Genomic DNA, 21,785 nt, shown 5'->3' on the forward strand with positions numbered 1-21,785 from the left:
GCGTTTGTGAAGATGGTTTGCAGGGACCCCTCCACCTCTGCCCTGAGTGTCGTCCCCACTGCCCAGTTGTTGCTGACGGGCCGGGGACCCTTGCTCTCTGGGCAGGGGTTCTGCCGGGGGCTCCTGGTCGGCTCTGCCTGTGGCGTAAGTTCGAAGAGCACAGCAGCTCTGCACACGCCCTTGACCTCTGCGCCCTTCTCATCTCGCAGCCGAGGGCCGTGGGGAGGCCGCAGTCGGCCACGCGGCCTCTGGGGCTCCCTCCTGGGTGGCCTCCCTTGAGCGCCCATGCGGTCACCAGGGTTCCCTGACGCTGTTTCACAGCGATGGTGTGGCCCGGGGGCCCAGGCCTGAGAGCTGACAGGCCGGTGGGGCGGTGAGTCCTCAGGCTGAAGACAGATGAGAGTAGAATGAAGAGGAAAGCCTGAGTCCTTGATGCCTCTGAGGTCGCCCGTGCAAGGCCTCTCGCTGCGTCACCTCCTACCTGCCGGCCGCCCTCGGGGACAGCAGCTCCCCCAGCGCCAAGGACATCAAGAAGATCCTGGACATCGCAGCACTGAGGCGGACGATGACCGGCTCAACAAGGTCATCTGTGAGCTGAAAGGAAAAAACGTCGAGGCCGTCATTGCCCGGGGTATCGGCATGCTGGCCGGCTCACCCGCTGCCGGGGCTGTGGCCGTCTCCACTGCCCCAGGATCTGCAGAAAGACGAGAATGGGGAGGAGGCCGAGGAGTCAGACGACGACATGGCATTTGGCTTGTGCAACAGAGTCCTGCTCCCCTGCAAATAAAAGCACCCTCCCCCCTTTTTTTGTTTTCTGGCCGTGTCACGTGGCTTGCAGGATCTTAGTTCCCTGACCAGGGATCAAACCCGGGCCCCCGGGCCCTCGGCAGTGAACGAGCGGAGTCCTAACCACTGGACCACCAGGGAATTCCAAATAAAACCCTTTTTACATTAAAAAAAGAAAAGAGGAAAGTCTGAAACCCAACTGCCAGGCGCCAAAGCTCTGATTGCCACTCCCAGTCGCTCTGTGATGCGGGAGGACTGGTGGGACTGGGAATGCTTGCTGGCGTTGAGCAGAAGAGTGTGCAGAGTGGGATGGGGGGTAGCCCTGTGCCCCCAGGGGCCTCATCGGGTTGTCCCCACCCCACTCCAGTCCTGTGTGTGGCCCAGGCAGCGCTGGGCAGTGGACCCCCTGCCGGGGGAGGTGGGGAGGGCGTGTCTCACAGTAGGAAATTAACTGTCACATGTTGCTGGGTACCTGAAGGGCTCAGGAAGATGGCAGTCGCCCAGGGAAGCGTCTTCACTTCAGGAGGGTGGTCTGACCTCAGGCCCGGGCTGGCCACTCTGGGCTCTGTCTAATGGCATGAACGTGAGCTGTGCCGAGGGCCCCTCAGCTCCAGACAGCGCCCCTTTTGCCTGTTGAGGTGGCTTCTCCTTTGTGAATGCCATGCATGCCTAGCAGGGCTGGCTCGTGAACCTGTGTCAGCCCCTCGTACTGATTCAGGGCTGGGAGAGTGGGATTTGGGGGCAGCAGTTTGTTTGGAAGGTGGGTGAGGAGGAGCCCTGGGGAGTCTTTTGGGAAGGAGGTTCCCTTGCTGGGAAGGGCAAGGCTGGGCCACCCCGATGTAGGTACCCGGGCAGGAGGAAAGGAAGACGGGTGAGGGCTGCCTGCAAGATGAACTTGTGTGCCAGCAGAAATCTCACCAGGCTCAGCAGGCCTCAGGGCTCGAGGCCAGACAGGTGGCCTAGGTTGGAAGGTCAGCTTCAGCCACCTACCAGCCCTCACCTTAGGCACGTTACTTGGCCACTGTGCCTCAGAGTCCTCATCTGTAAAATGGGGAGATTAACAGTACCTTTCAGGCTTCCCTGGTGGCACAGTGGTTAAGAATCCGCCTGCCAATGCAGGGCTCACAGGTTCGAGCCCTGGTCCGGGAAGATCCCACATGCCGTGGAGCAACTAAGCTCGTGCGCCACAACTACTGAGCCCACGTACCACAACTGCTGAAGCCCGCGCACGTAGAGCCCGTGCTCTGCAGCAATGAGAAGCCTGTGCACCGCAAAGAAGAGCAGCCCCCGCTCGCCACAACTAGAGAAAGCCCACGCGCAGCAACGAAGACCCAACGCAGCCCCCAAAAAACCAACCAAACAAACAAAGAAACAGAACAGTACCTTTCGGGACTTCTCTGGCGGTCCAGTGGTTAGGACTCCAAGCGTCCACTTCAGGGGGCATGGGTTTGATCCCTGGTCGTGGAACTAAGATCACGCATGCCGCAGGGCATGGCCAATAAATAAATAAATAAATACTTCTTTAAAAAAGAAAACCAGTACCTTTCTCAGAGGGCTTAAATGGTTTTGTGTGTGTGAAGTGCGCAGAGTAGGATGATAAAGACAGATGAGGGCTTCCCTGGTGGCGCAGTCGTTAAGAATCCGCCTGCCAATGCAGGGGACATGGGTTCAAGCCCTGCTCCGGGAAGATCCCACATGCCGCGGAGCAACTAAGCCCGTGTGCCACAACTACTGAGCCTGCGGTCTAGAGCCCACAAGCCACAACTACTGAGCCTGTGCTCTAGAGCTCGTGAGCTACAACTCCTGAGCCCACGTGCCACAACTACTGAAGCCCGCGCACCTAGAGCCTGTGCTCCACAAGAGAAGCCCGCGCACCACAACAAAGAGTAGCCCCCGCTCGCCACAACTAGAGAAAGCCCGCGCGCAGCAACGAAGACCCGACACAGCCAAAAATAAATAAATAAATTTACATTAAAACATTTTTTTAAAAAAGACATGAAATGCAGGACACGTGTCAAAATTGAGATGAAAAGGCAAAGTGCCTCGAGGGACCGTGCAGTTTTACCTTCTGAGTCCAGAGTTCCCTCCGCCCACAGCAGTGAGGCTCACACCACCTTCAGGGTCGTTGGAGGATTGTGAGGGATTCGGGGTGCACACACTGTTCCCTTCTCCTCTGGGGAGAGCTGTTGAAAGGCAGCAGACTTTTCTCGGCGTAAGGCGTGGTCCTCAGCCATGGATGCTTCTTGGTCTGAGCAGGGAGCTGTGTCTCGTCTGTCTGGGTCTGCCTCGGGATTTTAGGATGAGGTTAGGACGTGGGGGGTTGGGGGCGTACAGAGGGATGGTGCCTCGCCCAGACTTTGTGGACAGGAAGAAAAAACGAAATTGCTATCAAGTAGCTATTTGGCGCTGGAAGGCCATTTCCAGGCTGGGTTGACTGCCCCACAGAGGGTGGTCTTCGATCCTCTCAGCTTTCCATGGGGGGAGGAGAGCCCTCTGGCGCCTGAACTTGGGAGATGGGGCCAAGGGGGCCCAGCTCCTCTGAGCAGCCCTGGGAGGGTCCAGGAAGGGGCTCCTTTCTGTGCAGTCATACCTGCCAGGCCCCAGGAGCCCGCCCCCTTGAATCTATAGCTTTTGTGTGGTGTTTTTGTTTGTTTTGTTTGTGTTTTTTTTTTGCGGTACCTGGGCCTCTCACTGTTGTGGCCTCTCCCGTTGCGGAGCCCAGGCTCCGGACGCGCAGGCTCAGCGGCCATGGCTCACAGGCCCAGCCGCTCAGCGGCATGTGGAATCTTCCCGGACCGGGGCACGAACCTGTGTCCCCTGCACCGGCAGGCGGACTCTCAACCATGGCGCCACCAGGGCAGCCCCTTTTGTGTGTGTTTCATGTCCCTCTTAAAGCACTAAGGAGGACCTGTTCTGCGCGTCTCTCCTTGGCTTGTAGATGGCTGTCTTCTCCCCATGTCTCTTCACATCGTCTTCCCTCTGTGCGTGGCTCTCTGTGTCCAAATTTCCCCTTTTTATAAGGACACCAGGCATATGGGAATAGGGCCCACTCTCCTCCAGGGTGACCTCATCTTAGCTAATTACATCTGCAACCACCCTGTTTCCAAATAAGGTCATGTTCTAAGGTACTGGAGGTCAGGACTCCAAAATATGAATTTGGGGGGAACACAGTTCAGCCCATAAACGCTTTCATCAGATTTTCAGAGAAAGACGTGATCCAAGAGGGCCTCGGGGATCTCTGAGGTCCGCCTCTGCGGTCTCTTGGAGAAGAAGAGATGGAGGGACTGGTGATGCACAGGTCTGAGCTGCTATGGAACTGCTGAGGTGTCCAGCTAGATTTCCGACCTAAAGAAAGCTGGCGCTGGTCTAAGTTGTTCCTGTGTCCAGTGTGACTCTCTCCTGCCCAGTAGTAATGTAATGGCTGCTTTCGTAGATCACCTGCTGCGAGCCAGGCACTGTCCCGTACCCTCCACAATCACGCCACTGGTCTTCATAGCAACTTCAGCTGGAAAGGTGGGATTGTCCCCAGTTTACAGACTAAGCCTCGAGACCCAGTGAGGTTCAGGTGACTTGATGGGCACACAGCTCACAGGTGCCAGAGGCTGAATTTGAACCCAGTTCTCTCGACTCCAGAGCATGTGTTTTGCCAGCGTACCCCTATACCTCTCCACTTGCGGTCTGATCTCGGCTGTGATTTATTTCAACAGACTGTGCCAGCCAGGGACCGTCTCTCAAAAGCCTGCCTCCCGCCCCACAAGGGGGAACAAAAGCTGGGGTGCACAGTTCATGCTCAGCAAAGGTGTACGTTCATTCATTCATTCACTCGTTTATTCACAGAATCATTGCACACCACCTGCGTGCCCGGCCGAGTTCTAGCGGGGGAGCCTTAAACACACCAGAAAAATATCCGAGAGGGATGAGTGTTAGATGAATAATGTGACAGCCGTGGACAACTCCTGAGGCTTGTAAGGAGGCCGGTCCTGCAGGCCGCCCGTGTGAGCGGCAGGTCGTTGGGGGGGCAGCCTAGGGTCTCTGCGGACTCCCTAATCCCCAACCCGGTGACCTGCAGAGAAGACAGAGCTTGCTAGAGACCTGCGGGCCTTGCGATCCTCCGGCTGTGACACTCGTCGCCTCCCTCAGCTCAGTGGTCGAGGGGCTTGGCCCACCCGCGTGGCCACTCGCCGCCCGCCCACTGCTGGGGTCCTCACCGCCTTCCTCGCCGCACAGCTGGAGGCCACCGGGCTGCAGGAAGATGTGTTGCCGCCACCTTGTGGGCAAGAAGATCCCAGCCGGCGTCGGAGGGCCCCGTAGCTCTTGGGACCACTCTGGCCGCGGGAGGAAGCCGCAGCCTTTGGCTTTCCGCAGAAAGCCAGCCCCTCCTGGGCTCTGAGAAGGACCTCCACAGGCTCTCTGCGGCTGCTGCGCGGCCTCAGCTGGGCGCGCCTCGACACTTATCAATGGATCACCCAGCAAATATTTGAGGGAGACGAGGTACGAGGTTCTGTGGGATTCCTGGGCCAGAGGCCGCCCTTCCTTTTCCCCCCACCAGTGCACCGCTTCTGTGCAGTGCCTCACAGCTCATGCCTTTTTTTTTTTTTTTTTGTGGTACGCGGGCCTCTCCCTGTTGTGGCCTCTCCTGTTGCGAAGCCCGGCTCCAGACGCTCAGGCCTAGTGGCCACGGCTCACAAGCCTATCTGCTCCGCTACACGTGGGATCTTCCCAGACCAGGGCACGAACCCGTGTCCCCTGCATCGGCAGGCGGACTCTCAACCACTGCGCCACCAGGGAAGCCCGCTCCTGCCTTTTTTATGCAGGGGTCTTTCTCTTTCTCCCTAGACACCCTGGGTTCAGCAGTGCACCCCTGCTGCCCCAGGCCACAGCTGCACACGCAGGCGCCCTCCTCTCTCGGGTCCGAGCAGCCAGTCCAGCTCAGCCAGCTCTAGAGTCGGCCCTTCTCCTTCTGGTTTGCCTGCGCTCAGAACAGAAGGGGCTGCTCAGTGCTCAGCCTCTGCACGCTCAGCCTCCAGGGAAGCGTGTCCATGCTCACCCAGGATGCACACTGCAGGCATTGAGAGAGTGCGTCTTTAATTCCCCCAGAAGCTTCTGTGGGGTCTCACCCCTACGCGACAGGTTCAGCCTGGTGTTTCTGATGACCTTAAGAGTCAGAGAACTGACATGAGGGCTCGTTTTATGGGATTTCTGTACAGTCCACGTGGCCCCAGCCTGATGCTTTTTAGGGTTGTCCTAGTTTCCTTTGGGCTGTGTTGAGTAGTAAGCTGTTTGCCACATGTCTCTGGAGTAGAATCTTGCAGATGGAACGCAGAGACCTTGTCCCTGACCCGGGCTGGGGTGTGTGTGTGTGACACCAACGAGGAGAGAGGTGTGTGCCTGCACCGATCTCCTTTCTGGGGTCTTTGACTGGCTGATGTCCTGGGACATTTATGTGCAGGCAGGTGCCCTTCTCTGTCTAGTTTCCCTGAGTCAGGAAAGGTTTCTGGGAAGCAGGAATAGGAAGGAGGCAGCCCCGTGAGGAAGAGGAAGCTGTCCCAGGTTTGGGATTGACCCAGTCTGAGCATTTCGCCTGGACCGATTCTGCAGGTACAAGGGGAGTCAGGAGCTGGTGTGTCCTCTGAGAATGTAGCATGTTCGTTCACCTCCTGAACTGGGCACTGCTGCATGTCCTGGAGCCTGTGTGCGCGTGTGTGTGTGTGTGTGTGTGTGTGTGTGTGTGTGTAACTGGGGGCCTTTTACTCTCCTATCCCAGCCTCCTCCTCTCCCCCTGAGGCTAGACAGTTGGGTTCTGAAGCAGCCCATCCCCTGTTCGGCACCTTGTCCCCCGTCCCCCCTCAGTCCCCACTTGTCTCTGATAGCTGCTGTCCTGCGCTTGCATTTTCATTGGCTTGGGGGGAGGGTTTGGAAGGAGCAGCCTTCTTCTCTGGGGGAGGGGTAATCCCCTACGTGTGTGAGAGAAGACAGAGAGACAGATACGAAGATAGGGCAGTTCAGTGTTCGAGACTTAAACTTGGGAACGTGAGTCAGGATTCCTGGGTTGCATTCCTGTCTCCACGCCTGAAAGAGCCTGGGGAAGGCTCTTCTGCAGGACCGACTGTTAATGTGGGGGGGGTGCGTCCCGGAGAGGAAGAAGCCATCCTCATTGCTGTTAATTACTAGTCCCAGGAAAACACGAAATCAGCCCCGGGGCCTCTCCAGGCCTGGGAGATCCAGCCCAGGACTTGGGAGTTTCCAGCTCTGCGTTCCCCAGGAGCACCTAGGATGGAGAGGCCCTGCCTTTCTCAGGCATTCCCCCACCCCAGCCCCCTCAGGAATGTGCCACTTTTATCTTGTACTTTGCTTCTGACCAGGGACGGTGGAATTCTAAAGCTGAGAGGGACAGGAACGCTGGGAGATGGGTTGGACTGGGGGTGGAGGAGACCTGGGAGTATCACGTCTTTAAAGGAAGTGCAAGCCCCCTCCTCCTTGCCACCGCCTAAACTGGTTTCTCCTGATCTGCTTGGGGTCCTTGTGGATTATGGTAAACTGGCTCATCTCCAGCGCCTTGGAGAGGACTGATGTTTAAACTGCAGTGGAGAGCACAGCACGGCAACTCGCTGCCCCCTGCCCCCGTCCTGAAGTGATCCCTGCCTTTAATGAGTGTCTCCTGCAGCCCACACACGTGAAGTTCACAGGGCATCGGTGCTGAGCGTCGGGCTCCAACCAGTACTGCAGTCTGAAGCTTCACCTCTGCACAGCCTCTGGACAGGAGGTGAGAACCAGCCAGCGGGTGGAGGCTGGAGACTTCAGGGGCTCAGAAGTGAGTCACTCGTCCAGAACTGTATGGTCCAGGTCCAGAGGTTATCCTTCGATTTTCTGCTGCCCTTGGGCAGGACAACACTTAACCTAGTACAGATGGTTTTATAATCTCCAGGGGAAGAAGACAGCCTCGGTCATTAACAGAAGAGCTGAAGCAAACATCCAGCAACTCGCATTTGCGAGTTTCCCAACCTAAGACAGGACTGCCTCGTAGAGGCTCCCTACTTTCCAGATAAGGAGACTCCTGACTCATCATTTAGGCTTTTACCGACTCCCACCCTGGTGGGTCACCTTCTGGTTCTTCCCTGGACAAAGAGAAAATGGCCTGCTTCTCTGCAAAACCGACCTCGGTGTGCGGTGTGCCGAGGACTGTTACTTATTTGGCCTGCTCCTAATGACACCTCCTCACCTGCCTGCTCCAACCGAGGAGGAGCCCTGGGCTGGAATTTCCTGTTTTCTCAGGGCTCGGGGGCTGCCCCAGCAGGCTGGCTCCCCTGCGGCCGCCGTTCCTGGGTGTTCCAGGCCAGGCTTGCCACGTCTCTCTCGGTGTTGGGCTGGCTCCCGGCCTCTCCAGGTCTGGGCTTGCCGGCTGCGAGGTGGAGGCGTTGAGGGACTCGGTCGGCCGACACCAGGTGCCCAGAGGCCGGAGGTCCGTGCGCCTCGGCCGCGGCCCCGGCCCGGGCCCAGCCCCGCGCCGCTCACCATGGGCCTGGCCCTCGCCCGCGGGCCCTGAGCATGGAGCGCGGCTGGCCGCCAGGGGACAGCCGCAGCCGGGAGCGGCCCGCCGCCTGCCGCCGCGCCCTCAGCGTCTGCGACTCGCTGGACCTGCACGGCGCCCCGGCCGGCCGCGCCGCCTCCGCCCTGTGCGCCGTGCGCGAGCAGCCGGCGCGGCCGCGGAGCGTGTGCTCGGGCGGCCCGGGGCCACCAGCCGCTGGCGTCCGCGGCCTGCTGCTCGGCCTCCTGCGCCCGCGTCTCAGCCGCCGCGGCCCCCCCGACGGCCTCCCGCCGGCTCCCCGGCCCGCGTCGGCCGCGCCTAGCCCGTCGCCCAGCCCCGCGCCGACCCGGTGCAGCCGCCCCCGGCGGACCCAGGTGCCGCGGCCCACCAGCATGACGTTCCTGGAGGTGAACCGCCTGGAGCTGGCGGCCGAGGCCGAGGGCGCTGGCGCGGGGCTGGGCCGCGCGGGCAGCGCGGGTTTCCTGCGGGGCGTCTCGCTGTGGAGCAGCCAGCGCTGGCAGGTGCTGCGCCGCGGCGGCGGCGGTGGGCGCAGCTCCCCGGGCCCCCGGCACGGCCTGTCGGTGCTGAGGAAGAGCTTCAGCTTCCGTCTGCGCCACGGCCAGGAGATCCGGCGCGCCGAGTCGGGGCTGCTGCCCCGGGCGCGCACCCGCAGCGAGGGTGACGCCAGCTCTCTGGGTGCCTTCTCCAGCCGCCGCGACCTGCTGCTGGGCGCCGAGGCCCCGAGCGCCGCGCCAGAGCCGGGCCGGCCCCACACTGCCGCCGGCCTCTGGAGGCTGCTCACCAGCCGCTTCCGCCGGAGAGAGCCCGCGCCCGCGCCCGCGCCCGCGCCCTCCGAGCCGCTGTGGAGCCGGCGGGCGGCCGCGGCCTCTGGGCTCCTGGGCGCGCCAAGCGGTAAGGGGGAGAGCCCCGGCCTGCGTGGCCTCCCTGGTTGGAGTCCGGGGTTGAGGGCGGGTGTGAAACAAACCGGAAACCTACCTGGGAGAGGCGGGCGTGCCGTGTGGGCCTGGGGGCTAGCCGGGGCTGGCCGAGTGGGATCAGCGCCGGGCAGGCAAGGCTCTGGGGTCGCCGGTGGGTCTGGAGAAGGTGTCTGTGGCAGAGGCGGCCTTCCAGGTGGCTCCAGGCAGGGCCTCCCACCCGTGGCCCTAGCGTGGTGGAATGAGAGCGGGTCGGAAGGGCCCCTTATCACTTTGGGTGCCTGAGGAGTTGGGGCCCGGAAGGGAGGGATGGAGACTCCCTCGGAGCCAGCGGACTCTGGGTGGGACCCTAGAACAGCGGCATTTCTAGCTCCCAGGCGAGGCTCGAGCCCTCACCTCTAGCTGCCTATGCAGATGAGTTGGGGGAATGCTTGTGGACCCGACCGTCATAAGTACTGTTCGAGACAGCCCGGGGATGGGGAGCAAGCCCAGCCAGAGAGGCTGGCCCGGGCCCACGCTGCCCGGAGCTGCCCGCAGGATGTCCATTACAACCTAGAGGATAAAGGAGAGGGGGGCTCTGGGTGGCTGGAGCCCGTCAGGAGCTGAGGATGGACTGGACAGGAGGAGCCCCGGAGGCGGGTCTCTGGGACAGAGACGGTGGTGGCCTCCTGCCCAGGAGGAGGCTGGGGACGAGGGCTGCTCCCCATTGGACCTGCCTCTCACAGAACAGGGCCAGGTAAGGGCTCCTCCCTCTTCAGCTTCCAGGAATGCGGTAGGTGGCCGCACCCTGTAAGGGTGAGCTGTTCCTACTCGCAGCAGGCCCAGCTTGGGTCCGGCTGAGACCCACTGGAGGCCTCTCCGCAGGTGGGGGGCGCCAGGCCGGGTGTGGCTCGAGGTAGTAACTACGCACCTTGCTGGAGCGGTAAGACAGGGGTCAGGGCCAGGCCAGCGGAAGTGAGGGCTGGCATCGCTCCGTCCCGTCCGCGCAGAACGTTCCTGCTGCTTCCCAGGAACCTAGGGAGTGAGTGCTGTTGTCTGGCCTTGGCCTGCAAAGCAGGTGGTGGATAGCACAGGTGTGGGTCCCACCCCAGTCCTGACAGGCGGCCTTCTCTCCCGCAGACTCCTTTGTGAACAGCCAGGAGTGGACCCTGAGCCGTTCGGTGCCGGAGCTTAAAGTGGTGAGTGAGGCCCAGGGGAGGCCCAGGCAGCCCAGGGGCTGGGGGTGCGGGCTGGAGTGGTGGGCCGGCGTTGCTTCCCCTGCTTCCAGTCCCTTCCGTCTCTAGGCTTGGTCTCTCCCGTCTCCCCTCTCTTCCCTGTTTCTCTTTGCTCGCCCATCCTCAGCACTGGTCCCTTTCCTTCCTGATGTATTAGCCTTTCCTGCCCCGTGTCTTCCGTCCTGCCCTCTGACCGCTGCTCTCCCGCCTTCCTGTCCCGCAGGGCATTGTGGGGAACCTGTCTAGTGGGAAGTCGGCCCTGGTGCACCGCTATCTGACGGGGACCTATGTCCAGGAGGAGTCCCCAGAAGGTGAGCGTTGCGGGCCGGCCTTCATGGCCGCCGTCCCTCCTTCCCGTTGTCTGTGCGGGGGGCTCCAGCCCCTTGTCTTTCTCAGTGCTCGCGTCTTCTCTGTTGGAAGCTGTGGATTTCTTCTGTTTGGGCCCCCGTGGGCTCGCTCTTGTGGTTTTGGGCCTGACCGTGAACTCTGTCCTAGGGGGTCGGTTTAAGAAGGAGATTGTGGTGGACGGCCAGAGTTACCTGCTGCTGATACGAGATGAAGGAGGCCCCCCCGAGCTCCAGGTGATGCTCCTGCCCCCGGCCCTGGTCTGTGGTGCCCCTTTCTCGAGGTTCCCGGTTGGGACTGGGCAGGGTTGCCTGTGGGGAGAGGGGTACGCAGTTCGCCTGTGCCCAGGTGAGGGTGGTAATTGTGCTCGGTCCCCCCTAGTTTGCCGCCTGGGTGGACGCGGTGGTGTTTGTGTTCAGCCTGGAGGACGAGATCAGCTTCCAGACGGTGTACAACTACTTCCTGCGGCTCTGCAGCTTCCGCAACGCCAGCGAGGTGCCCATGGTGCTGGTGGGCACGCAGGGTGAGCGGGCCAGCGGGGGTGACGCAGGGGCTCTGGGCCCCCCGGTGGCCGGTACGAGAAAGCCTGGCTCCCCGCCCTCCCGGCGCTGGAGCAGCCCTTTCGTGTCGCCCTAGAGCGTGCGCCTCCTCTTTGCCCCGTACACGCTGGGTCTTCCCCAGCTAAGATCCTGCCATCCGTGTGGTGGTCGTGTCCACAGTTTGAGATGAATAAACAGAGTGGCTGGCTCGTTCCCACTCCGTGAGTCGGTGGCAGAGCTGGAATGAGGCCCAGACACCCGTCTTCTCGTGCTCCGTGTCGTCCGCTGCCCGGGCTCTTTGCCCACCCACCCTCTGGCCGAACGGCCCGCTGGCCAGCAGCCTCAGCTTCTCAGCAGGCTGAGTCAGCCCCCGCCCTCCCGTCTCCAACAGACGCCATCAGTGCTGCGAACCCGCGGGTCATCGACGACAGCAGGGCCCGCAAGCTGTCCACAGACTTGAAGCGCTGCACCTACTACGAGACGTGCGCCACCTACGGACTCAACGTGGAGCGCGTCTTCCAGGACGGTAACTCGGCGCCAGGGACGCTCCCCCAGAGGGGGGTCAGGCAGGCGGTGGGGGGGGTGCCGGGGGCGTGGGGGGGTGGCTCTAAGCTGGGCTCCTCCCTCCTCCCCAGACGGGTAATTGACTGTGCTGTCCCCTGCAGTGGCCCAGAAGGTAGTGGCCTTGCGGAAGAAGCAGCAGCTGGCCATCGGGCCCTGCAAGTCACTGCCCAACTCTCCCAGCCACTCGGCCGTGTCCGCCGCCTCCATCCCGGCCGTGCATATCAACCAGGTGCGGGCAGCCTCCCCCCATGCCACTGCACGCCCCGCCCGCCGCAGCCCTGCCTTGCCATCCTGTCTGTCTGCCTGCCCGTCCCCACCTCGTCTGGTCTGCCGCCTTGCGGATGGTTTGAACGCACTGGCTCGAGTTCCCTTAGCCTGCACGACTGGCCTGGCCTGGCCTCCTCTGTACCCCGTGGTGACTGCCTTCCCGCTAGTTCCCATCCCTGCTCGACACTCTTCTCGCCCCGCAGCTGCAGCCGCTGAGGCCGCCTAAGCATTTGCTCTGGTCAGCCACATTAGCGCTATCTCAGTGCCCGCTTCCCGTGCAGCCGTACTCGGGAGGCTCTAAGCTGAGCTCGTCCCTGCTGGCCCTCACCTGCTGGCCCTTCTCTCGGTGTTTGCGTTTAGAACGGCAGCACTTACCCGCAAGGGCCAGTGGCGTTTGTGACGTGTGGGGTAGTGGGGGTGTTCTGAGCCGGGTCCTGCCAGGGTTCCTCCCGTAGTACCACTTGGACACCCACCCACTTCCTGGGCCTACTGCCTGGTTATTTTTTGGCCCTTGGCAGGCAGGCCAGTACTTGCATCTCCCCGCTCAGTCCCTGCTCGGCGGAAAGCCCTGGGCCATCACAGGTGTGCGCGCTGAGTGGTCAAGCCGACAGCCACTCCTGTACTTCTGCCAAGGGCCTTTGTCTTTCTGAGGCCCCCTGGCCCACCCGTGTCCTGATGACAGCCTGGTGGCTTTTCCAGAGAGCCCTCCCTCGAGCGCTCTAGAAGGCGTCGGGGCTTCCCCTGTGAGCACTCCCCCGTGGAAGAAAGGAGGCACGGAAGGTCTTTCTTCACCGTCTCTGAGCGGCTCTGCCGCAGCTGCAGACCCGGCTGTGCGCGGGGCCCCTGCCCACCGAGGGGCAGCAGCTTGGGTGGTTGGTTGGCTCCCTTTGTACGGCTTAGGATTCGCGGAGGCTGCCAGGACAGGGCACGTCCTCTATTTCGTGATCATCCGATGGGCCGTTACGGGGTGGCCTTGTTTCCCGAGTCCTGGAGTAGACGCTGCCGAGCACCTGATGTCTCTGCTGAGGTCCTGTGCTGCCCCTCCCTTACCTGCTGCTCCCTCTGGAGCAGTCTTAGTTTAGCTGTTCTGCTCTCTGCCCCGGCCCTCCTGTATCCTCTGTCCTGTCACCCACACTGCCTAGAAGCAAACCTCATCCTCCCCCTGCTCTCTGAGGCCCGCTGGGCCTCCTGCAGCCTTGCTCTTTGTCACTGACTTGGGGAGCTCATCCAGGGTGACCTGCCACCTCGCATCACACCCACCTGTGAGCCAAGACTCCATAGTTCTCTTCTGGCCTCTGTCACTGACTCCAACCTGCTAGCCTTTGCCTCCGATTCAGCTCCCGGGCTGACCCCGAATGGCCCCTGCTGGGGCCCTAGTGGGGCAGCCCAGTGCGGTGACCACCGGGTCCTGCTGGCCTCCAGGCCGTGCTGCCTTTCCCGTTGGTACCACATGTAGGAGCTAGTGGCCCCTCTGCTGCCCCACGAGCCCCCCGGCCAGGTCTCCGCACCGCAGGGTTCCCAGCTCCTGCCTGCCGCCTGCCCCCGCGCCCCTCCCGGAGCCGCCCTCAGCAGCCCTCTCTGTCCTTAGGCCACGAATGGCGGCGGCAGCGCTTTCAGCGACTACTCATCCTCAGTCCCCTCCACCCCCAGCATCAGCCAGCGGGAGCTGCGCATCGAGACCATCGCTGCCTCCTCCACCCCCACACCCATCCGCAAGCAGTCCAAGCGGCGCTCCAACATCTTCACGGTACGTGCCCGCCCCTCCCGCCTGCCCGGCCGCCTTCACCGAACGGGCAGGGCCGAGCCCCCAGCCCCCGGCCGGGAGGGAGCAGGCAGGACGATGCCACCTGCCGACCTCCATCCCCATTGACGCGCGCCGCTTCCGTCGGCTCCTTACCGGTGCCCCCTGTCCACACCCAGACTCTTCCAGACTGTTCCTCCGAGCCCAAGGGGCCGCCCTCAGCGCATCCACACAGACCCTCCTCCCGGCTGCACACACACACCCTCCCTCTCCCCGACCCCGTAGGGCTTCCTGGCCAGCTTGAGGGATCTCTGGACGCGTCTACTCTAACTCTGAGGCACCCGTGATTCCGCAGTTGTGGACTGAGGCCCCAAGATTCTTTGCCTGAGGCTACAGGAAGCGTTTGCTGGCAGAGCTAGAACGAACAGGGCCCAGGCCTCCAGTCCACCTGCCCGCTCTTTTCATTCTCACGCTTCCCACCCGCTGCTGCCATCGGCCTAACGAAGGCTTAGCCGTCTTTCCCCAGGCCTCCATCTCCTGATTCCCTCCTCGGTCCCCCCACAAGCTCGTCCTCTCCCCCTCCCCGCAGCCCCCAGCCCCAGGGTCCCATGTGCCTTCTGCCATAGGGGCCCAGCCCGTCAGCTCTTAGGTGTCCTGAGCCTGCATCTGACACGCAGTGCCCATCCCCAAACTCACCGTCCAGCGGGGACTTGGCTGGACCATTCCGGGAGTCTTGGGTCAGACACAGGTGGGTGAGCTGCCCGTGTGGACTCTCAGGAGATCGCCCTGTCCTTCTGCGTCACTCCACGTGCCTCTTTCTGAGCGTCAGGGCTTGGCTGTCAGTCCAGCCCACCAGGTCAGGCCCCGGTCAGGCTCTCAGGAACCCCGTCCAGACAGAGCCAGTGCTCCCCAGGCCTCGCCCATTCATCCTCGCCTCCGCCTGCCCGGCCCACTTCTGCCCCGTCTGCCTGCCTCTGTCCGCCCCTTGCCTGCCGCGCGCCCTCCCCGGCCATGCTGACCGACCCCCTCCCCGCTGCCAGTTGCTGCCGTGCGTTACAGCCGCCCCGCCCCCAGCCCCAACCCTGCCTGGACTCGCAGCTCCCGTCTCCCGTGCACGCCCATTGAGACGCACAGCGCCTTGGGCTGCCTGCTCGCGCCCACACCACCTGCCGCTGCCGCTGTAGAGCCCGTGGGCGACCTGTGTTTGCAGTGACTGCTACCCACGCCCTCGGCACCGGCTCCCCGACATCCTGCCTCAGTCACCTGCTCCCTCCACACCATTCTTCACCTCTCGCCTTCCTCTGCCGCTGGTCCTGCACCACCCCAGGGCACGCGCTCTTCCCTCTGCCGCCCGCCCGGGCCCAGGGCCCCCTCGCCAGCGCCTCGGCGCTCCCCGCGCTCTGCTGCCTGCTCCGCTGAGCTGCTTCCGCCCGCCCGCCTCGCCGCGCGCGTCCTGGGCACAGCCGGCCCCGGGCCCTTTCGTTCTCTCCATCCTCACCGCGGCAACCTTATTTTTTCTTTCCATTGTTTCCATGGTGACCTCACTTGCGCCATTGTCCCCGAGGCAGCCTCAAGACATGTCCGTCTCTAGAGGTGCATCTCGGGACCTCCCCTTCTCATCGTCGCTGCCGGGGCCACCCCCTTGCCCTCCTCGTCCTCCCCAGCAGGGTCACGCCTGTTCTGTGGCTGGCGCCCCTGTGACTCTCCCGCTGGACGTGGCCGCTGACGTCCCCTGTCTCCCCCGTGACTTCATGAACTCGTTTTGTTGCCACTCTCGCCCTGCTTCCCGTCCTGGGGGGGTGCCCCTCTGGGCTCCCAGGGATCCTCTGCTGGTTGGGGCCTCTCTGCTCGCTGGCTGGGACAGCCTGCGCCCCGCTCCCCACGACCGGCTCTTCTGTCTGGGGACCCGGTGGCAGCGGGCCCATCCACCTTCCTCCCCCCTGGGCCGAAGGGCCGGAGGCCGTGGCGCCCAGGAGAGGCCCGGGGCGGGCGCTGACAGTGGAGCCGCGGGCGGTGGCCCTTGGCCCGCCTCTTCCCGCTCCTTTGGCTGTGCTGCCCCCGCGCTGCAGCTGCGGTCCTTTGCCTTTTCCTTGTGCCCTTGGCTCCTGGCAGCCCGGGTGAGCAGGAGGATGTAGGGCCCGGAGTGGAGAACACTCCCCGCTGAGATGGACCGCCCGGCCGCCACTGCTGACGCCGCCTGCCCCGCCCCCCGCTCCCCCTCCCCCTCCTCTTCATCCCGCTGCCGCCTCTCCCCAGCCGCCTCGGTCTCTGCCCTCACCAGTGCTGACCGACTGTGCGGGGCTTGAGTATAACTTGCCAAAATCTTTATTCTTTCGATATTTGCAGATATGTGCCACTGTTTCCAACTTTTCATCAACAAAAAGGCCTTTCCAACTCCTTCCAAATTAGAAGACCAGGTGGTGACACACAGCACCTCTGGACATTCTCCCCTGTGCGGGGCCGGAGGCGGGCCGGGCCCTGGGACTGCTCTCAGATGAGAAGCGGCCGCCGTGCTCCCCACTCCAGAGACCCACAGGAACCTTTGTAACTAACCCCCACCCCCAGGGAAGGCTAGGAACGCCGGAGCCCGCGGCTGGGGGCTGCCAGGGACCAGCCCTGCTGGACGCGCTGCGCCAGGCTCGCTGCATGGAGAAGAAGGGAGCTCGGCCCACGCCCGGCGCCGGCCAGCGACGAGGCCCAGAGGCCGGGGCGTCCGAGCGCCCGGCCGGCCGGCGGTCCAGCTGCTCCTGGGGGAGCTCCCCCGCCCCTCCCCCCCTCTGCTCCCTCCCGCATGGACTTCTGCCGTTCCTGCTCCGCTCCGGACGCCGCAGCCACGCCGCGCTTGCCTTCCCCTCTCTTGGCCTCCCATTTCCTAGGATCCGCATTCGGGCGGGCTCTGCCCCAGGAGCCCGGCAGGGGCGCAGGGCCTCTTCTGGCCTCTCTCCTCTCTCTCTCCATCCACTGTGCCCCTCGGGCTACGCCGCCGTGCTCGGCGTAATGTGCCATGTGGTGTCTGTGCCGCAGACGGGCCGCTACCCGCTCACTTCTGGACTTTGCTCTCCCTGGTGGTCATGCCCTGTGCTCCCGGCCATGTCCCTCAGCCCCACCGTCCACCTCTCCTCGCCCCTTCCCGTCTCTTACGCCCCAGCCCCCTGGGCTGCGCGCTCCTCACGCCCTCGGTATCTCGTGTCCTTGCTCTTTTGTAAGGGGCGGGCCCGGCCCAGTGACCTGTGCTGCTCTGTATGGTGCCGTGTGTAAGAATAAACCCGTTGGAATACTCGTGGTCTCAGTTCCTTCCCGGTCCCGCCGCCCCGGCCCTGCCCCACTGCTAGGGCCCGCCCAGGAGGAGGGAGGACGGGAGGGCTGGCTGGGGATTCCAGGTGGGCTGCTGACCCCGCAGACCCTGGGCCCCTTTAACAGGCCTCTTCTGTTCTCTTCCAGTCTCGAAAGGGCGCCGACTTGGACCGGGAGAAAAAAGCCGCCGAGTGCAAGGTGGACAGCATCGGGAGTGGTCGGGCCATCCCCATTAAACAGGTCAGCACTCCCTTCCCCTGGGGCTGGAGAGGAGCTGAGATGAAGCCCAGGAAATGTTAGATGATGGTTCTTTTCGGGGCCTCTGGAAGATGGTGAGAGAGGCCAGCGTCCTGCCCCTGCCAGGCCTGAATCCTTAACAAGGAGAGTTCTCCTGCAGAGAGGAACTCACAGCACAGCGGGGAAGGGTGGCCGGAACCCTTACGCTGCCAGTTCCTCCTCGCCACCACAGGAGGGCAGCAGAGAGCCGCCTGCCATCCTCAGCTGCTCTTCGCTGGTGGTGGTTCTGGAGGTGGGCGGCCCTGGAGGAGGGTTTGGTCTCTCTGGCCTCCCTCCCCTCCTCCCAGAAAAAGAAGAGAATTCTCAAAAGAGTACCCTGAGGAGTACGCGTTGAAGGGCTTACCGAGGGCTCACCGAGGGCTCTTCCTACCCTGGGTTCACTGGCCCGGTCTTACCGTGTGAGCCTCTGTTTGTTTGTAAAGACGAAACTTAGTGGAGGGGCCACGTCCTGGTAGGGCCTCTCCCTCACCTCCGTCCTGACTCACTGCCTGGCAGGGCTGGGCCACCCGGTGTTGGATCCTCCCAGACCTCCTGTCGTGGGTCTCTCCGCTGGAAAAAGACGTCGAGTGATGGAGGGGTCTTTGTGCAGAGTTGACGGTGTGCTGGGCAGGCAGGGCTCTAGAACTGCTGAGCTGGCCTGGTGGTCAGGCCGCTGTACCCACAGGATGCTGCGCCTGGCCCAGATCTTCTTGGGAGCCGGTGGTTAGAGATGCTGTGTCTACAGGGGCTGTGATGTCAGTTTTTGACCACAGAGGAGACTGGTGTGGCTGGAGCACCTGAGGTCAGCCTGGCCAGGGCCCTGTGGTCAGGTTTGGCTCTCCAGGCTGGGGCTCCTGGAGCCTGTAGGTAGTGTGACCAGAATTCTGGTGTTAGGGATGGGGGGTTCTGACCCCACAGTGAAGGTCCATTGGGTTTAGGGAAGGGTTTTGGGGCCCATAGGACACAGTGTGGAGCACCGTGTCGCCCCACGCCCTCTGTCTGTGCTTCAGCCCTCCCCTGAAGTGTCACCACGGTGATGCCCAGCAGGCACTGCTCTAGGTGGGTCAGCCTGCCCGGGGGGCGCGTGCAGGGCCTGGGAGAATGGCAGCGGGCACTCTCCTCCCCGTTCCTGTGTGTGTTTGGGCACAGAACTGGTCCATAAACCTGTTGATGGTGTGATTGAGTGTCTCTGGGGCCGTGCTGAGCGAGGCCTCCCACAGGGCCCTCGCCAGGCCAGGCAGGGGACTGTCACTCCCCGCTTTGGGGCGTGTGCTCTGAGTACACACACATGCGCACGTAAACATTTAACAGAGACAACGCTTGTCCCCACCCCACCCCTGCCCGTGCTCTGAGATAAGTTAGCCCCAGACGCCCCTTTTCCTGTCTGGGGTCGGTCTGATTTATCTGCTCCCTGAGTCCCCCACGTGGACGGGAAGGCGGCGGGTGAAGCCCGGCCAAAGGGGTCAGCTAGGGCACTGGAGTGTCACAGGCCCCCTAACCTCAGGGACACTCTGGAGGAGGAGGCACACAGCCAGGAAGCTGCCCGCTGGAGGCAGGTGCCTAGCCGCGCCGACCTCACGGGGGCTGGAGGCGTGCCTGCCGTTGGGACTGCGCGTCCTTCCACCACTCTCCCCTCTCCGGGCCAGTGGCCATTCCTTGCGCGCCCCCTCCCTCCTTCCCTCCCCCCTCCCCCCCACCAGGGCCGGGCTAACCCCTTTCCCGCTCTCCTGTCCCGTTCTTCTCCCCATTCCGTTCCTCCCCTCTCTCCCCCTCTTCTCCTGCTGGGAGTGGAGATTGCATTTCAGTTGCCATTTGCATTCCCAATCAATCCGGACTCCGCAATTAAGCCGGCTGGCGGAGCTGGGAGGGAGGCGGCGGCGGGAACGGGTCCTCTGGGGGCTGTCGCCTCCGCACCGCTCCCATTCCGCCCCAGATTGCTTCCTGCTCCGCCGTGCGCAGCCGGCCGGCCAGGGAGGGGAGCAGGAACCCCTGGAGCTCACTCTCCCCCCTCGGAACGGGCTGTGAGCGGGACGGAGGCGCCGGTAGGGCAGGGCAGAGCGGGCTGGGCTGGTGAGAGGCGGGCTGAGCCTGTGGGCGCGGGCCAAGCCTGTGGGCGCGGGCCAAGCCCCAGCGGCCGAGATCGCTCCTCCCACGCCCCCCTCCCGGCGCGCCTCCCACACCCTCTGCTAACGAGCGTCAAAGCAGCGTAGGGGCGTCATTACCGCCGTCCGCGGCGCCGGGGCCTCCTCCCGAGAGGGGCCCAGGTGAAGGAGGAGGAAGAGTTCTGGGTAGAAAAGGGCTTCCCGCTTACACCGGCCTCTTCGGCATCCTGGCTCCTGATTTCCTGCTGGGGGGCGGGGAGAGGGGAGCGGGCCCTGGAGGTGAGTCCGCGTTCCCGAGGAGACTGGGGCCCAGACAGTGACACGACTTGCTTGATGTTAAGAGCTAGTTGGGGGCAGAACGGGGCACGGAGTCAGGTTTCCCTTTCCCTTGACCAGGAGCCGGGGCTGGACCAGGAGGGAACCTGGTGAAGATGGAGGGACAGAGGAGGGAGGGAGGGCTCAGGTGTGAAAGACTTGAGAACAGAGGCTCTTGGGGAGCAGGTGGGAAAGGAGGGAGTGAGATGGGGCGCAGGCGAGCCAGCCGCGACGGCCACTCCCAGGGGAGCGGGGTGGGCCTGGGCCGCCTTCTCCAGAGTCTGGCCGGCAGTCCTCAGGGCCATGGTCCACAGTCAGGGGAGAGGCAGTGGCGGAACTGTTTCCACGTTCCTGGCCTGTGAGCGGATGGCTGCCGCGCCCAGAGGCTGGGCGCCAAGGCTCCTTCGCGGACCACGAAACAGGGGCCCCGGTGGCCTTCTGGGCAGTTCCAGCCAACCTGTTGTCTCGTGAAAGTCCCGTTCACACCCTTGGTCTTCAGAAGCTCTTTGTGAGGAAAAGGGGACCAGGTAGCAGCAGCAGTGTCCTTAGGTGGCCTACGACTCAGTGGCCTGACTTCCCGCAGCTGCATCTGCCTTTGGGGGCAGGAGGAGGAGGAGAGGGGAAGGGAGTGGGGGCGCAAGGATGCGAAACACCTGTGAGAAGTGGGACTGGAACTAGGGCCCTTTGTTATCCCCACGCAGTCCCTGTTGTGGGCCGGGAATCCCAGCCCACCTGTTAGCCTCATCCCCCTAGGGCTGAGCCTTCCAGTAGGAAGCCTTAGCCGGGGAGGGGGTCATGGAATCCGGGGTTTACCCCCACCCTCTCTCACAGTGAATCTCTTGACCCCCACTTCCGGCTTATCTGAGGGCAGGGCCCTCCCCTCCTGTAGGAGAGGCCGGCACAGGGGCTCTGGCAGCTCCTTTGCGACCCGCTGGGGACCTGGCGTGCTGCCCGCTCTCGCCCAGCCGGGGCTGCCCCCCAGGAATTCTGTCTAGGAATGTCCGGGGAGCACTGCCTCTTCTCAGCCCTCCTGAATTTGGGGAGGGGGCCCCACAGGGGTGATGCCGGTCCTGGGGCACCTGCCGCCTGTGCACGTCCGTGTCCCATCGCGACCCGAGCTCCATCCTCGGCCGTTCTCCCGTGCTGTCTGCTGTTTCCAGGCGAGAGCCAGTGGGTGAGGGACCGTCGGGGGTTGTCATCTGCGGAGGGCAGCAGAGGCCGTCTGGGGTGTGGGTGGACGTCTCGTCTGCCTCGGTGAGGTCTACCCCCGCTCGCAGCACCTCCGACAGCCACACGGTCTCGGCTGGCTCTTCCCCCCCGTCCACCAGCTGTTCCCCGAGTGTCTGCTGCATCCCAGCAGTGTCGCAGTGCAGAGGGTGTCGAGGAACAACACGCCCAAATCCCTGCCCCTGGGGGGCATCTAACCTCCACGCCCAGTCTTATCAGCTCACACGGGAGATTTGGTTGCTGGGCTGTATGGCTGGGTCTTCCCACTGCCTGCCTTGGGGGAGACTGGGCCATTCTGGGGACAGTTAGGGGCCTTTCTGCTCTATTCGGGGCTGCCACAGCGGGTAGGAGGCCCGGGCCCTCCTGAGGTCGCTGTGCTGTCGTTCCACCCTATGCCTGGAGACGGTGGGTGGGAGCATCACTGCTGGGAGGCCATCTAAACCCCCACCTCCCATTGCTGACGTAGGTCCACAACCTGGGGGAGAGGACACCCCCCTGCCATGGGACGGTGTCCATGGTAACTGGAGAGGTGGGCTCCAGGCTGCTTCCTGAGGACGGTCAGGGGCAGCCAAGTTCCATAGATGGGTTCATCCACCTGGCTCTCCCTGGTTCAGTTTTAGTCCCATGTGGCCTCTCCATGCAGATAAGCACAGTG

The 21,785-nt window shown here is 63.2% G+C and overlaps 1 protein-coding gene across 8 annotated transcripts in view; it reads left to right on the top strand.

The window, feature by feature from the left end:
• Window positions 1-21,785, top strand: part of AGAP3 (ArfGAP with GTPase domain, ankyrin repeat and PH domain 3) — a 57,080-nt gene that overhangs the window by 20,016 nt on the left and 15,279 nt on the right. For 3 of the 8 annotated variants that reach the window (XM_060107480.1, XM_060107481.1, XM_060107482.1), the window contains exons 2-9: window positions 10,366-10,424; window positions 10,684-10,771; window positions 10,956-11,041; window positions 11,187-11,328; window positions 11,736-11,870; window positions 12,010-12,137; window positions 13,764-13,922; window positions 17,358-17,450. In XM_060107480.1, the coding sequence (XP_059963463.1) occupies window positions 10,366-10,424; window positions 10,684-10,771; window positions 10,956-11,041; window positions 11,187-11,328; window positions 11,736-11,870; window positions 12,010-12,137; window positions 13,764-13,922; window positions 17,358-17,450 (890 nt within the window). Of the gene's footprint in view, window positions 1-8,331; window positions 9,224-10,365; window positions 10,425-10,683; window positions 10,772-10,955; window positions 11,042-11,186; window positions 11,329-11,735; window positions 11,871-12,009; window positions 12,138-13,763; window positions 13,923-16,262; window positions 17,194-17,357; window positions 17,451-21,785 lie in introns of those variants that run through there. The other 5 variants (XM_060107478.1, XM_060107484.1, XM_060107485.1 and 2 more) reach the window with 5 other exon arrangements.

This window comes from Mesoplodon densirostris, chromosome 9, assembly GCF_025265405.1.
Source record: "Mesoplodon densirostris isolate mMesDen1 chromosome 9, mMesDen1 primary haplotype, whole genome shotgun sequence".
Lineage (NCBI taxonomy): Eukaryota > Metazoa > Chordata > Mammalia > Artiodactyla > Ziphiidae > Mesoplodon > Mesoplodon densirostris.